Raw genomic sequence first — 13,029 nt, forward strand, 5'->3', positions numbered from 1 at the left:
ATGTGGCATATTGGCTACGGTTATGATTTGTTGTCGCTCATTGCTTATACTTGAAAAATTGGCTCTTCTGAGTGCTCTGAAGTCTGCACGCTGACCTGTATTGCCAGCTCTTAGTATTTGCGCTCTACATTGCCTTCACAGCTATATATTACTAGAGAAATGTGTAGTAGTTTTTGCAACTGTAAAATAGAGGAGTGAAACAGCAGGGTRGATAATATAGCTTCAGTTTCTCCTGGAAATAGTCATAAATATCTTGAAACAGTTTGTCTCTAAGATGATGTACTCTTAAATAAGACTATGAGGAAATAACTGTATGTTCATGTAGACTTTGTGTAGTGTATACACAGCTTTCTCATTCTTCTCTATTGAATGAGAAATGGGAATTGTAGAAGAGTAGAATATGTTCATGTAATTAGACTGTAATGTAATGTATAAATGCARAGAGACCTACAGTGTATAATTTCTAGTATTGCTTAATTTTTGATGATCAAAATCCTCTTTGGCACAGTTTGAATGTTCATACTATATATAAATCTAATAGTTTATCTGTATAAGATCTTGGGAGACTTGGAGGAAGAGGCTTTTTGTACYGTAAGTATACAGCTACTCAGCTTATGTCTTGAACTCAAGATAAGAAACATTTTCTGCTATGAAGAATTAGTAAACTAAGATTCTTCAGTCTTGAAAAGAAATGACTGAGGAAGGATTTGTCAGTGGTCTGCAAATCATGATAGAYCTGAGTGTGGGCTATCTCTTCCAGTACAAAAACTAGGGAATATCAAAACTGGAGGAAACCATATTTAAAACAAAGAAACGGAGGGGGTGATTCTTCAAGCAGCAGCTGTTGAGTATGGCATCCTCCTACGTAAGGATGCTGTGGATGCTAAAAATTCAAGAGCAGACTAGATGACTTTGTGGGAAAGATATCTGCTGAAGATTAGAAGATATTTAGAAACTGTGTCCAGCTCAGGAAGTACCTGCACTGAACATAGTTGGAAGAATATTAGACAGGAATATCATATATGATTGCCCTCTTCTTACTCTTCCCAAACCATCGACTTATGGCCAGTGTTGAAGACAAGATATCAGGCTGACCATTGATCTGCCACAAATAGCCCTCTTTATTTTCTTATGTGTCTTCTTCAGCAAGAAGGAAGCATACGTAATTAGTGGTGTTTTTATAACATATTTTTGATATGTCTCCTTCTAGTTTTCATCCTCTGTAAAGTTGAGTTTTTGTAGTCATTTCTGTAATAAATCTAATTCATCTGTTCTCATAATCTAATTGCAAGCAACATGACTTTGTTGATTTTGAAAATATTTATGAAAATTTCATTTTGAACAACTTACAAATTATGTTGTTTGAAAGCCGAGGAAGGGAAAAATGACTTTATTTTAAATGATTAAGAAAAACTAAAAATTTGGTCGTTTTGAACTTATGGTTTCTACTAAGAAGATGTCTGCCCAACAAATCTGGGATATGCCAACATAATCTATGTAAAAAKTATATGAAGGTTCAGCTTTGCAAGTCATCTGCTGTTTTCTGAGCTCCTTTTACAGGAGTTCTGGCAGCAGGATCAGCAGCTGTCTTGTAGGCAGTAGCAGTCGGAAGAGGAGAAGAAAGGCRTTGATAAACTGCTTCTGAAAAAATCCTGTCCTAGATGTGCCCAGAAAAGGCACTGTACTAATGAAGCAAGCATTGACTAGAAGGAAATATTGTATTGCTGACCTGCAGTGATCTGTACTGGTTGAGAAGTAGGAGAATGACAGAAACTACCTTTTTGGAAATTCCTGAGTTGAGCCTACACCTGCAGTGCCAGCATACTTTCATGGGAACTCGTGTAAACTAATTTCTAACTCCYGTTAGAAGCATGTGGCCTCCCATGGCAGGGAAATTATCGCATCCTGTAACTGCTGTGAAGTAATAAATCGGTTTGAAACATAGTGCATGTGCTTTRTGATTAGGAAGGAAATGTCAGTTCGATTTGTGGTATCCCAAGCATTTGCTTGGGAGGTTATGGGTGAATTTGTCGCTGAACTACCCAGAAGAGACTAATGGAGTCCCATTGATGATAAAAAATGAGATCACTRTGTATGTATTTTATATACATTTTAAGCATACATTTCTCTTCTGTGTTTCAAAATCTGCCTAACCAAGAGCTCCTACAACTGAGATGGAGGTCAAAGGATGATCATTTTATTAAATCCCAATTATTGTAAGTGTGTGTCATGTGTGGGTGTTYGTGGAGAATGAGACCAAACTCAGAACTATGGCTCTGAGAAGTTTGTCCAGACTTCTTTAAAGCCTTCATGTTATTCCAGCCTTTTTAGTAGTCATAGAATCATAGAATCAGCAAGGTTGGAAGGGACCTCTGGAGATCATCTGGAGATCAACCTCCCTGCTCTGCAGGGTCACCTAGAGCATGTTAGACAGGGTTGCATCCAGGTGGGCCTTGAAGATCTCCAGAGAAGGAGACGCCACAACCTCTGTAGGCAACCTGTTCCAGTGCTCTGTCACTCTCACAGGGAAGAAATTCCCCCTCACGGTCAGGTGGAACTTCCTGTGCTTCAATTTCTGCCCATTGCCTCTTGTTCTGTCACACGGGACAACTGAAAAGAGTTCGGCCCCGTCCCCTTGACACCCTCCCTTCAGGTACTTGTACACGTTGATCAGATCCCCCCTCAGTCTTCTCTCCCCCAGGCTAAACAGGCCCAGTTCTCGCAGCCGTTCCTCGTAGAGCAGGTCCTCCAGCCCTCTGATCATCTTTGTAGCCCTATGCTGGACTCTCTCCAGTAGCTCCATGTCTCTCTTGGACTGGGGAGCCCAGAACTGGACACAGTACTTGAGATGAGGCCTCCCCGGGGCTGAGTAGAGGGGCAGGATCATCTCCCTCAACCTGCTGGCAACAGTCTTCCTAATGCACCCCAGGAGACCATTGGCTTTCTTGGCCACAAGGGCACATTGCTGGCTCATGGTCAATTTGTCATGCCCTTCTCTGCAGAGCTGCTCTCCAGCAGGTCAGCCCCCAGCTTGTACTGGTGTCTAAGGTTATTTTTCCCTAGGTGCAGGACCCTGCACTTGCCCTTRTTGAACCTCAGGAGGTTCCYSTCCRCCCAGCTCTCCAGCCTGTCCAGATCTCTCCAGCCTGTCCAGGTCTCTCTGAATGGCAGCACAGCCCTCATGATTCAATAGTAGTGGTAATGAAATGAAGTTCAAGGAAAAGAAGAGAAGTCTGCTTCTAACAGTTGTGTTTTGAAATAAAAAAAATGAAGAGCTTATGATCAAGYGTTATTATTTACAATGTTTTATAACTGTTGCTGAAATTGTAGGATAAGTGAGCCAAGAAGTAACATTTGCAATACAGTCTTTTCTCCGTGCCCTTTCCTGACTCTCATGAAAACAGGAAGGAGGAGTTTTGAGAGGGAAGGAAAGGACAGAGGATGTCTTTAGCTGCCAGTTCTTCCTTCCCCCATGCTAATTTTATGTTCTGCTCCAAGAAGCAACATTCAAGTGCTGYGTTATTGGTAGTTCTATGTCTGAGATGTGCTTTTTTGTGTCCTAAATAACAGAGAATTAGTTTTGRGTGTCACCTATACTTTAAACATGTATTTTGTTTTATCCTTTTTGTAATATTTTTCCAACTTCATTGATGGGAGTCTTACCTTTTGTTTTTTTGAGGTGGATTGTGGAGAAGCAGGCAGATAAGTATCAGTTCACAAATTAGAGTATCAATAACTTTGCCAGTGTGTGGTGCAGATAATCTGCAAGATAATCTGGAAAGATCTATGGTCATACAGGTTTCTGAAGATCCTAGTCCTTTATTTATTGGAAGAATAGAGTTGTTCCTGTCATCCGTTTAGGCATTAAAGCAGGTTTACTCTTTCGTTTTGAGAGATTCATATCTCCTGGMTTTTCAAGTTTCTTGATGGACATTTGAATTACGAAAGCTACTATACTAAATAATTGTGGGATAATGGAAAATGATGTGGTTTATAGTCTTACTTTGAGGCAAAGATCTAATATGTCCATGTTTGTTTATTTTTTAACATATATTTTACTAAACATTTTCTTGGGGAAAGAGAGATTTTATACCTTATTTAATGTTTCATGCCTACTTTAGGAAATACTTGGTCCAGAAGTTTTTACTTATTTCAAATAATTTCATGGATATTTAAAGGGAGTTCACTTTCATTTGGGGGGAAATACGCATTTATGGGACACACTGAAACATTCAAATAATCATAGTTAGTTAAGGCCAATTTTTTTTTAGTGTATATAATGAGTGTTCGAACTATTGCAGATCGAAGTGCTAACTTTTGAACTGTCAAGCTCACACTTTGTTATTGCTGAAGCAGTGAAATTTTAAATTTTATAGTTTAAACTTTGTGGTTCGAGTGTATTTTTAAAACATTTCAGTGCATAGTGTGAAGTATTTGCATAGGTCTTAAGTGGCCAAGTGTGACTGATGAGAACCTGCAATGATTTCTTTAGTCCGCCTAAATACACATTGCCCCCAAAGGGGCTGTTGTGCTGAGGCATCTGCTCCTGACCTTTCCCTGGGCGGTGGTGACTCTGGGGCAGTGGCGGAATGATTCGGCCTGGTTACGTGGCCCGGCTCAGGCTGAGCCACTGCCCGTGCTGCCACGAGGGAGAAGGCGCTCTCGGCAGCCACTTGCACTTAGATTGACTTAAAACAATTAAAACATTTTGGCCTTACTTGCAATTTTAGCGGAGGGAGGTGTTGAAGGAATCCTTCGGCAGTGTGTTTTTGAGCAAAATATTCCGTCTCCGTGATCGTCAAAAGCTCTTGCTGTGCTCATTGACCAATGACTGTATTGATTTGTGCAGGACTGAGTGACACCTCTTAACATTAACTTCCCATGCTTTCCAATACCTCACTTCTGCGGGGTTGCTAGAACTGCTCCGAACGTGCATGCATACATATATTTTCTTTCCTTTGTGCTTCTAGGCATTAAATAATTTTTGTACTTGTGAGGGATCACGTTGGTTAAGTTGCAAGGTAGTTGAAAACTAACAAGTGATTGTGCTTTCTGAGTTTTTTCCCCCCAGATTTAAAATGTTTATAGAAAAATAATTTCAGTAATGATGCTGTCGTCACAGTTTCTTCCCAGTGTTGGGAAATTACAGATATAAGACATCATTTTCCAAAATTTTTATGCCTTATTTATAAAAAATAAAAAAATAAAGCAAAAAGAGAGAGAACATACGAGAATTAGTGCAGAATGGCACCTGGAAGGAGAAAAGCCCTTGTTTACACTAGATTAAAACATAGTTTGTGTTGTGTACTATTGAAGAGGAATGTTAAGTAGGCATTATTTGTCTACAGAATTTATTTAAGTAGTAGTCTTCAGAGGATTCAGCTAATTCCCATGCAGGTTAAGCTTAGTACAGACTTTCCATAAAGATAAGCTATTGTGGTTTCCTATCTTAGAAGTCTTAACATTTTGCCAGTATTTCTGTATGATTTATTTATATAATAAATATTATATATAATAAATATATAATATCATATAATATTTGATAATAAATGACTTAAAACATTCATAGTAATGCTTTGAAGTACAAGTAAGTAATCATTGCTAAGGAGGACTGATGCTTTCAGTAAAAAATTAAATGTGTCCCCAACATTGTTAAGCACTTCCGTACATGCTTAATTTTGAGCCTGAGAAATCCACTTTCTTTCTCCTCAAGATCTCTTCTGGTTTTTCAAGGTTGTTCTAGTTTGAAAATTATATGAATTTAAATGCAGATAATTCCTAGAGTTCAAAAAGTTTTCTTATCCCATTGTTTTTTATTTTTATGTCCTGTGGTCTTGTTTCTGTTTTTTATGACTGGACACTAATTTATATTAAATAAATAAATCAAATCTTTTTTTGAACACAAGACTTAAAGTATGCATTTAATCTCCTCAGTGTCCAAAATGCATTTCAACTAACTCTTTCAGTAATTTCCAAATGTACACACTGCTAGTTGTTTGCAGATACTCTGTGGAACATGTTGCCTTTGAGAGCCTAATGAAGAGTGGGGTGCCACTCTGCTATGCAGCGGAGAAAGAAGATGGTAAATTAGACCTGTGGACTACCACTGAGTAAACCATTCCAGGTCACTGCTTTGATCTTGGTATTTACAGCTCACGAAATTTTTAGCTGAAATAAAATAAATTTTACTCTTATAAAATATAGTGCTCTATTTAAATGAAAAATACAACATATAGAAGACATTAAGAGGGCATGAGATTCTTATTTCTTTTATTTATTTATGTTTACCAAAATAGGTCTTTGTCCGTAAATTTTAGCTTTTAGCTTTTGTACAGTTTTCTGCTAAGCAGACTTTCTACGGAAACTGTTATCTAATATCATTATATTTACAATGGTTTGTCTCCAGATTTGAATTATTTTGTATTAAAAATGTAAATGAAAGGAGCTAAGTAATTAACCAGTGCAAATATGATTCAAGGTATTTGTTTTCTCTCCAGTGGAGCTCTCTGGATATTACAACAGCTGCAAATATGAGCACTCAGATATTTTCTTCCTGTAAAGAAGAATGAGAAGTAAAGATCATGCAGCTTTGAATACCTGTTGAACAAAAATATCCTCAAATTAAAAAAAAAAAAAAAAAAAAAAAAAAAAAAAAAAAAAAAAAGGGGGGGGGGGATTTAGAGGCATGGCCTCTTTAGCAGAGTACCTTTGCAATTAGTTTTTTTCCCACCTTTTTTTTCTTGCATTTTTTTCAAATAACTTGATTCCTTTTATCACAAAATAGTCATTTTTTTGCATTCTGTGCGGAAGTACTAATGCATCTGCAGAACTGCTTCCCTCAGAATTCCAACATTGCTTTATTTAAAATAATAATAATAAAAAAAAMCAACTCTCATGCTGTTTATCAGGCTATCTTAGCTTTGACTATGGTCAACACTTAGGTTTTCATATCAGAATGTTGCATAAAAAGCCTTACCGGGGTATCTTTTTCTCCTCTATCCTCTTCGTTGGGTTTTGGACATGTAGAAGGCTTTGTTTAAGCTCATGGTGTGTGCTATCATGGTTCTGTCTCTTCTTTTTCCTAAAAATTTTACTGTAACATTGATCTTTTAGGATTGTGAGCTTGGGTCTCATTTGATGTCAGCAGTGCCTTTTAAATTCCTGTTCCCTCAGACCTCACACTACCTCCATCACTCCCTGTTCACCTGAATTAATTGACAATTCTACATAAAGCTTCAGATTTTGTCTTAATAGTTGGAATAGTCAGCAAGTGTCTCTTTCTTCTTATTTGTGGTTTACAGTAGCCCTGAAGAGTGGGTGGAAAAAGCCGCATTCTTTAGAATTAACACAGATTTCACTGAATTAAAGGGAAATTCGCCATTGAGTGTAATCAAGTTAAGATTTCGCAGAAAATACTAAGTAGGGGTTTTGTGGTACATTGTTTCTGCACAAGCCACCGTAGGTAATTGCCGTTTCGTTTACCACAGTTTTCCTGTTTGTCATGGTCTGAAATGCCAAGTATGACAAAAATGCTGGAGGGCAGTTCCTCTCGGGRCAAGCAGCTTTGCCTGCCTTGAGTTTATAGCACAGGGGAATCTGATGCGGAGTCTATTGAAAGCTGACAGCCGCTGATTTCATAGCTGAGGTTAATGAGCTTAAAATGACCTGAAAAATTACCACCTGCAAGGTGATCAATCGTATTTAACGTGCAACTTCTAGACTAGAAAAGGTAGCTGCAATTCAGAGTTCTTGTGTAAAACTATTTTTGTGTAGTAATGTAGCATTTAATTTCAGGTTCTCTAAGGTGGTATATATGCTTTAAAAAAAGGGAGATGTAATAGACCTTCTTGCAAACCTCATTTTAGGATTCATATCTATACAAGACACAGCGTATGCTAATTCTTTGTAGAAGATTATTRTTTTTAAGAGTTAATTTCTTTATTTTATACTAGTATACTCTTGAATAATAGGTAGCACAGTGGATTGGCATGTTTTRTTCTGCAGTCACAAATGCTATTCCAGCATCTTTCCAACAGCAGAAATTTGACCCTATCATTTTGTGGGTTAGAGGAATGTTTTGGAGAGATGTGGTATAAGCAACAGGACTATTTGCAGAAAACTTGTGCGAGGTGTTCTTACAGTAAGTTAAATTTGGTTACTATTACTGGGATTCTTGTGTGTTTCAGATATTGGCAGGGTGTTTTTAAAATGCAGCAGAATGCTGTTTTAACTTTTTTTTTTTTTTNGAATTCTAATCTTAATGTAACACTTCAAAGGTGATGACACATGCGAGTATCTTCTGTCCAGTGGGAGATTTCTTGGAGAAAAAGTATGGCAGCCCCACAGCTGTATGATGCACAAGTACAAAAATAGGTAAGGAAATTCTTAGTTTTGGATTTTCATTTGCTTGGAAAGACAAATGGTTTTTAGACTGCGGTTTTAGTTATTGCAGTCTCATGTTTTTCACATTAGAGCTGATTCTCTAGAATTACTCCAAAATGTACCATTTATCAGAAGAAAGCTTTTTCATTGTAGTTAATATATTTGTCTACAATGCTCATCATAGTTGAGTTTATTTGCTAAAGTACAAATAAATGCTAGTGGCAATATTACTAATAATTGTTTTGGAGAACCACAAGATCATGCAAGAGACTGCAAAACTTTGTATGTCGCTTTCATATTGTTGAGGGAAAATACTGTAATTATTTTTAGAATCCCAAGTAGCTAAATATATAGTAAAAGTAATTATCTCCTGAAGAATTCTGTCAAACAACTATCAATAAAATTACTAGTCACCTTGTTTTTTAATTAACACTAGTAAGAGAACTTTATTTTTCAAAATTAGAGTGTGTATTACCATTTTGAAACTCCTTTGTTTCTAGCACCATGTAATGGGAAAGCCTGYCTAATCACATTAGCAGGAGAGTTCATTTTCATTTGTATGCAAATTATTTTTCATTTTTAATTAATTTGGCATGTTTTAAAATGGATTTACTGTTCCTTATATTTCTGTATTGCTCTATAGATTTCTTCCAAGACTTTTCCATAAAATAGTACAAATTTCTCTGAAATACATGTTGTTGTTTTGTTTTTACAGTGAAGCAAAAAATTGCCTTATAGACAAACATATTGCATTTATAGGAGATTCTAGAATTCGACAGCTGTTTTATTCATTTATAAAACTCATAAATCCTCAAGTCAAAGAAGAAGGAAATAAGGTAAGAGAGCTGTTTTTGTTGTTATTTTTGTTTATTTCCTCCCAATTTGCCTCTTAACTCTTCTCCAGACTTCAAAAAAGCAAGAAATTACACTGTTTGCAGGCTAGGAATCAGGAAGAAGAACGACAAAAAGGTGTTTTGGAGAAGAACAAGACTAGGCCAAGATAATTGTTTGGGTATTAATGAAATGATTGGCAGTCTGAGAAGTGGACAAGAAAGCTTTAGAGAAAGCTTGCAGCAGTCTGGGAATGAATTAATGAAGTTGAGTTGTCTCATAGCAGCTTGTCCTTCATATTTGGCTTCTTGATGAGAAGTGATTATTCACTCTGTGTTTTTAGCCAGTAGTAATTCATAGCTTATAATTTGTCATTTTATATGTCAATTAAATTGCTGACCTAATCTGTCTATAAAAATCCTTGGGGCATTGAGTGATTTCCAGGTCTAACTTGAGGCTGAAACTAAAAACAGCTTCCAGTTTTACCTGTCTGTTTTACAGCTGCTGAAAAGCAGTTTGAATTTCACAAAATGCAATAGGAACTACAGCTTGGTGGGTGGAAACAGTAAGAAAGTATTTAGGTATGTAYTTCTTTGAACAAAATGTTAATTTCTTTTGATGTATCATACTTCTTAGGTTTTTCCTTTGTGGATTTATGTACATAGGCAAGGGAAAAGACACGTTTCACTTTCAACTTTAGATTAGATCTGTCAATTAGTACTTCTGTGGTTTAGAAGCACAAGCTGGCAGTATATCTAATAGGCAGTGTGCAGGCATGTTTCACTTGTCAAAAAAAGATGTTAGTTTGAGTTAACTGTTCTGATCTGTTGGTTAGAKAAAAGTCGCTACCCGAAAGTGGGAGCGAGTTAAGCATCTTTGAGGTGTTAGAGTGGTATAACTGATTTCAAGCTGAGAGGTATCTTTTGTAAAATATTTAAGAAATGAAGATCTCAATTTCTGTGAGAGAAATATACTTGTCCTTTTGGACCAGCATTGAAAGTAATATTGTATATAGTCTTAATATAGTCAAAACTTACCTACCATTAAGATCTGTAGGTATCTTAACTACAGATACCTTAATCTGYAGTGAAGGGTATCTGACTACTTCTACTATAATTTCTTATAATCTTTTCATTCAACAAACTGAATGATACATTGCAGGCTTTATTTCTACCTGAACTGATTTTTTTTTATTCTTTAATTACAACTGTTTCAACTGTTGTTTACAAAGAATGTAGGTATATGAAAAGAAATGCTAGGACAAGGAAGTGTACAAAAGGTAAGAAAAAAAGAAAAGGTCMCAGTTTTTCTCTTTTGGGGCAGAAAATGTGGGAAATTTTGTAATGATACCTTTGTAACAAAGTGAATAGAAAACATTTCAGACTTTGGATGTAATTCTACCAGGAAAAAWACCATCTCTGAGAGTAGCATGTTTTATCAAGAAAATAACATCAACATTTTGCATGGGTATACTGACAAGTCTGTACAAGAAAAATTCTTTCTAGCAAAGGTAAATCTTCTGGTAAYGTCAAGTTGACATATGAATATAATTTTCTTTTCTTCTGAAAGGTTGTTTCTTGGTTTTTAATGTTTTGCATTTTTTTGACAGCATGGAAACATTCCTTTTGAAGATAAATCGGCTTCAATTAAAGTGGTAAGCTTTTATCTGGCATTAAATTGCAAGCCATAATAATGGATATATAATTGTATACAATGTAATCCAAATTGCAGTCAGAGCTGGAGTTTTTCACATTTCYGCAGGTGTTGTAGTGGTCAAAAGAAGTGTGAGAAGAATCAACATCCTTTAGAAATCTTCAGCAAAATATATCAAACTATATCTTAATGTGTTACATTTTGGACAGGATTCTTTGAGAGACTTTTAGCTTTGAGTATTCTATGGTAGCTTTCAACTGGAGCTCTGGAAGTACTGGGTATAACTTCTTTTTTTTTCCTAAATCTTATAATTTGACCTTCCCAAGAATAACTTTCAATGGGAAGTTTACTCTTTTACAACTCTAAGAATATATATCTGGGGTTATCTTACTCGGAGTGSTAATTGCTGTAATTGCCATTGAGCTCCCTGTATCACCCCAGCACCTATTCCTTCCTTAGAAAGAATATTTTGTTACTGCATAACAAAATAACCACAGTGTTGATACAATGTGGATATTTTTAAAAAAAGAAAACAAAATGCATGGGGAACTCCATTCTGYTCTGCCCCAGCAATTGCAAAGGTGTCCTCAGTAGCTTTCTTTGCTTCCCGTACTGGCTGTCAGCAATGCTAGGACTCTGCTAGTCATATATTTGTTTATCCCCTGAAGACAACTCGTTCTCTGTTCATGAAAACCAGATAAGCAGTGTACTTGCTCAGCTGTCTGTGAGTGAGTTTTGAGTACCTGTTTGGGCACATAGAGAAGATTTAGGCTACTCAATAAAATTTAGGGTGTGATCCCATGGTAGTTTAAGCCTACTGAGCTTTTGTCTCACTCTTCTGCCCTGAACAGTATGTTCCTGTGTTGCACTGTAGTCCTGTAGCTATAGAGTGGACTGATTTAGGAGTTGATCCAGCTGAAAATTTATCTTGTCAGGTTCATTTTCAGTCAGATCTGATGGGATTCATCATGTGGACATCTGAGTGCTGAAAAGGAGGAGGCAGGAGGAAGAGGATGAAGAAGTCCAGATTTATATTGGCTTAGCCTGACTCAGCTCTGTATCTTTTTAAACTCTTTAATCCTGGATAGGTGTCTAACCAGCAAGATTTGAGATGGCAGATTTGGGCGTCTGGGAGATGTCAGGGTAATTAAGAATTATATTCCTACTTTCCTGCTCCAAGAACAAAACTCTGCTTCCTCGTATTTGATACCATATTACTGTCGATACTATTCGTGTGGTAGCTGAATATTCACATTCAGAAAGGCTCCAAACTAGTAATCTGAGAGTGGAAAATATTTGACTGACAAAGGAGAAGGTCACTGGGGACCAAGTTGCCARTTCAATTTTGTCCTTTGTGTTCATAATACTGACCTTCTGTCCTCCAGACCATGCAGATGGCTGCTGGATCTCACACAGATTCCTATCAAGTAGCAAATTAAGAGTGTGTCTCAAGTGAACTACTAAAATCTTTAGGTCTGTGTAGATGGAATATAGAGATGTTTCCTTTCTGCTAGTAGGGTTCCTGCATTCTGCTATGAAGTTTCCTTGCAATTATTTTTACAAAGGGAATCCTTTCCATTTCACTTTGATGTGATCTTGTAATCCTTTTGGTACTTCAGTGTTTAAGGTAGTAGCTAGATGCTGTGTAATCCTCTGGCTTTACCTGGGAGACATAATAGCACTGGCCAAAGTATAGATTATCTTTCTAGRTGAAAGCTGTGGATTAATCACAACATCTGAAAAAAGGAGTCAGTAGGTAACGCATTAAATGTCCATGACACCATAAGATTTAAATGGCTAACTATTTATGAAGTGGTAGTGTTAAATGTTAGGGTTTCTTATAGTTTGAAAATCCTAATCTCAAATTTACAATCTCATTATTTTTCTGTAAAATTCTGGGAAAAGATCTGTTGGTAAAAGCTGTGGGAAATAGAACAAAAAGCAGGTTGGAATAAATAAGTTACAGATGCAAACTTGATTTTAGCCCTGATAGTATTGGAGAACAGAACATCACACTTGGCAGAAGCTAGAGTCACCTTCTCAGTGAAATCCTGGCTTCTGAACTGCAAATTGAAATATCTTCTTTTTTTTTTAAGAGAACAAAGTTTTGTTTTATTTTTTAATTCCCCTTGCAAACAAACATTAGCACCTACAAGCATGAGT

At 36.6% G+C, this 13,029-nt stretch overlaps 1 protein-coding gene across 4 annotated transcripts in view; it reads left to right on the forward strand.

The window, feature by feature from the left end:
• Positions 1–8,274: 8,274 nt before the first annotated feature.
• The window catches only part of CASD1 (CAS1 domain sialic acid O acetyltransferase 1), a 24,768-nt gene continuing 20,013 nt past the window's right edge, over positions 8,275–13,029 (forward strand). The window contains exons 1-3 of one of the 4 annotated variants that reach the window (XM_085310520.1): positions 8,275–8,373; positions 9,098–9,218; positions 10,823–10,867. In XM_085310520.1, coding sequence (XP_085166646.1) covers positions 8,351–8,373; positions 9,098–9,218; positions 10,823–10,867 — 189 coding nt within the window. In that variant the 5' untranslated portion in view covers positions 8,275–8,350. Of the gene's footprint in view, positions 8,374–9,097; positions 9,219–10,575; positions 10,724–10,822; positions 10,868–11,801; positions 12,010–13,029 lie in introns of those variants that run through there. The other 3 variants (XR_014896530.1, XM_085310519.1, XM_085310518.1) reach the window with 3 other exon arrangements.

This window comes from Rhea americana, unplaced genomic scaffold (assembly GCF_003343005.1).
Source record: "Rhea americana isolate MKP2758 unplaced genomic scaffold, rheAme1 scaffold_32, whole genome shotgun sequence".
NCBI classification, from domain to species: domain Eukaryota; kingdom Metazoa; phylum Chordata; class Aves; order Rheiformes; family Rheidae; genus Rhea; species Rhea americana.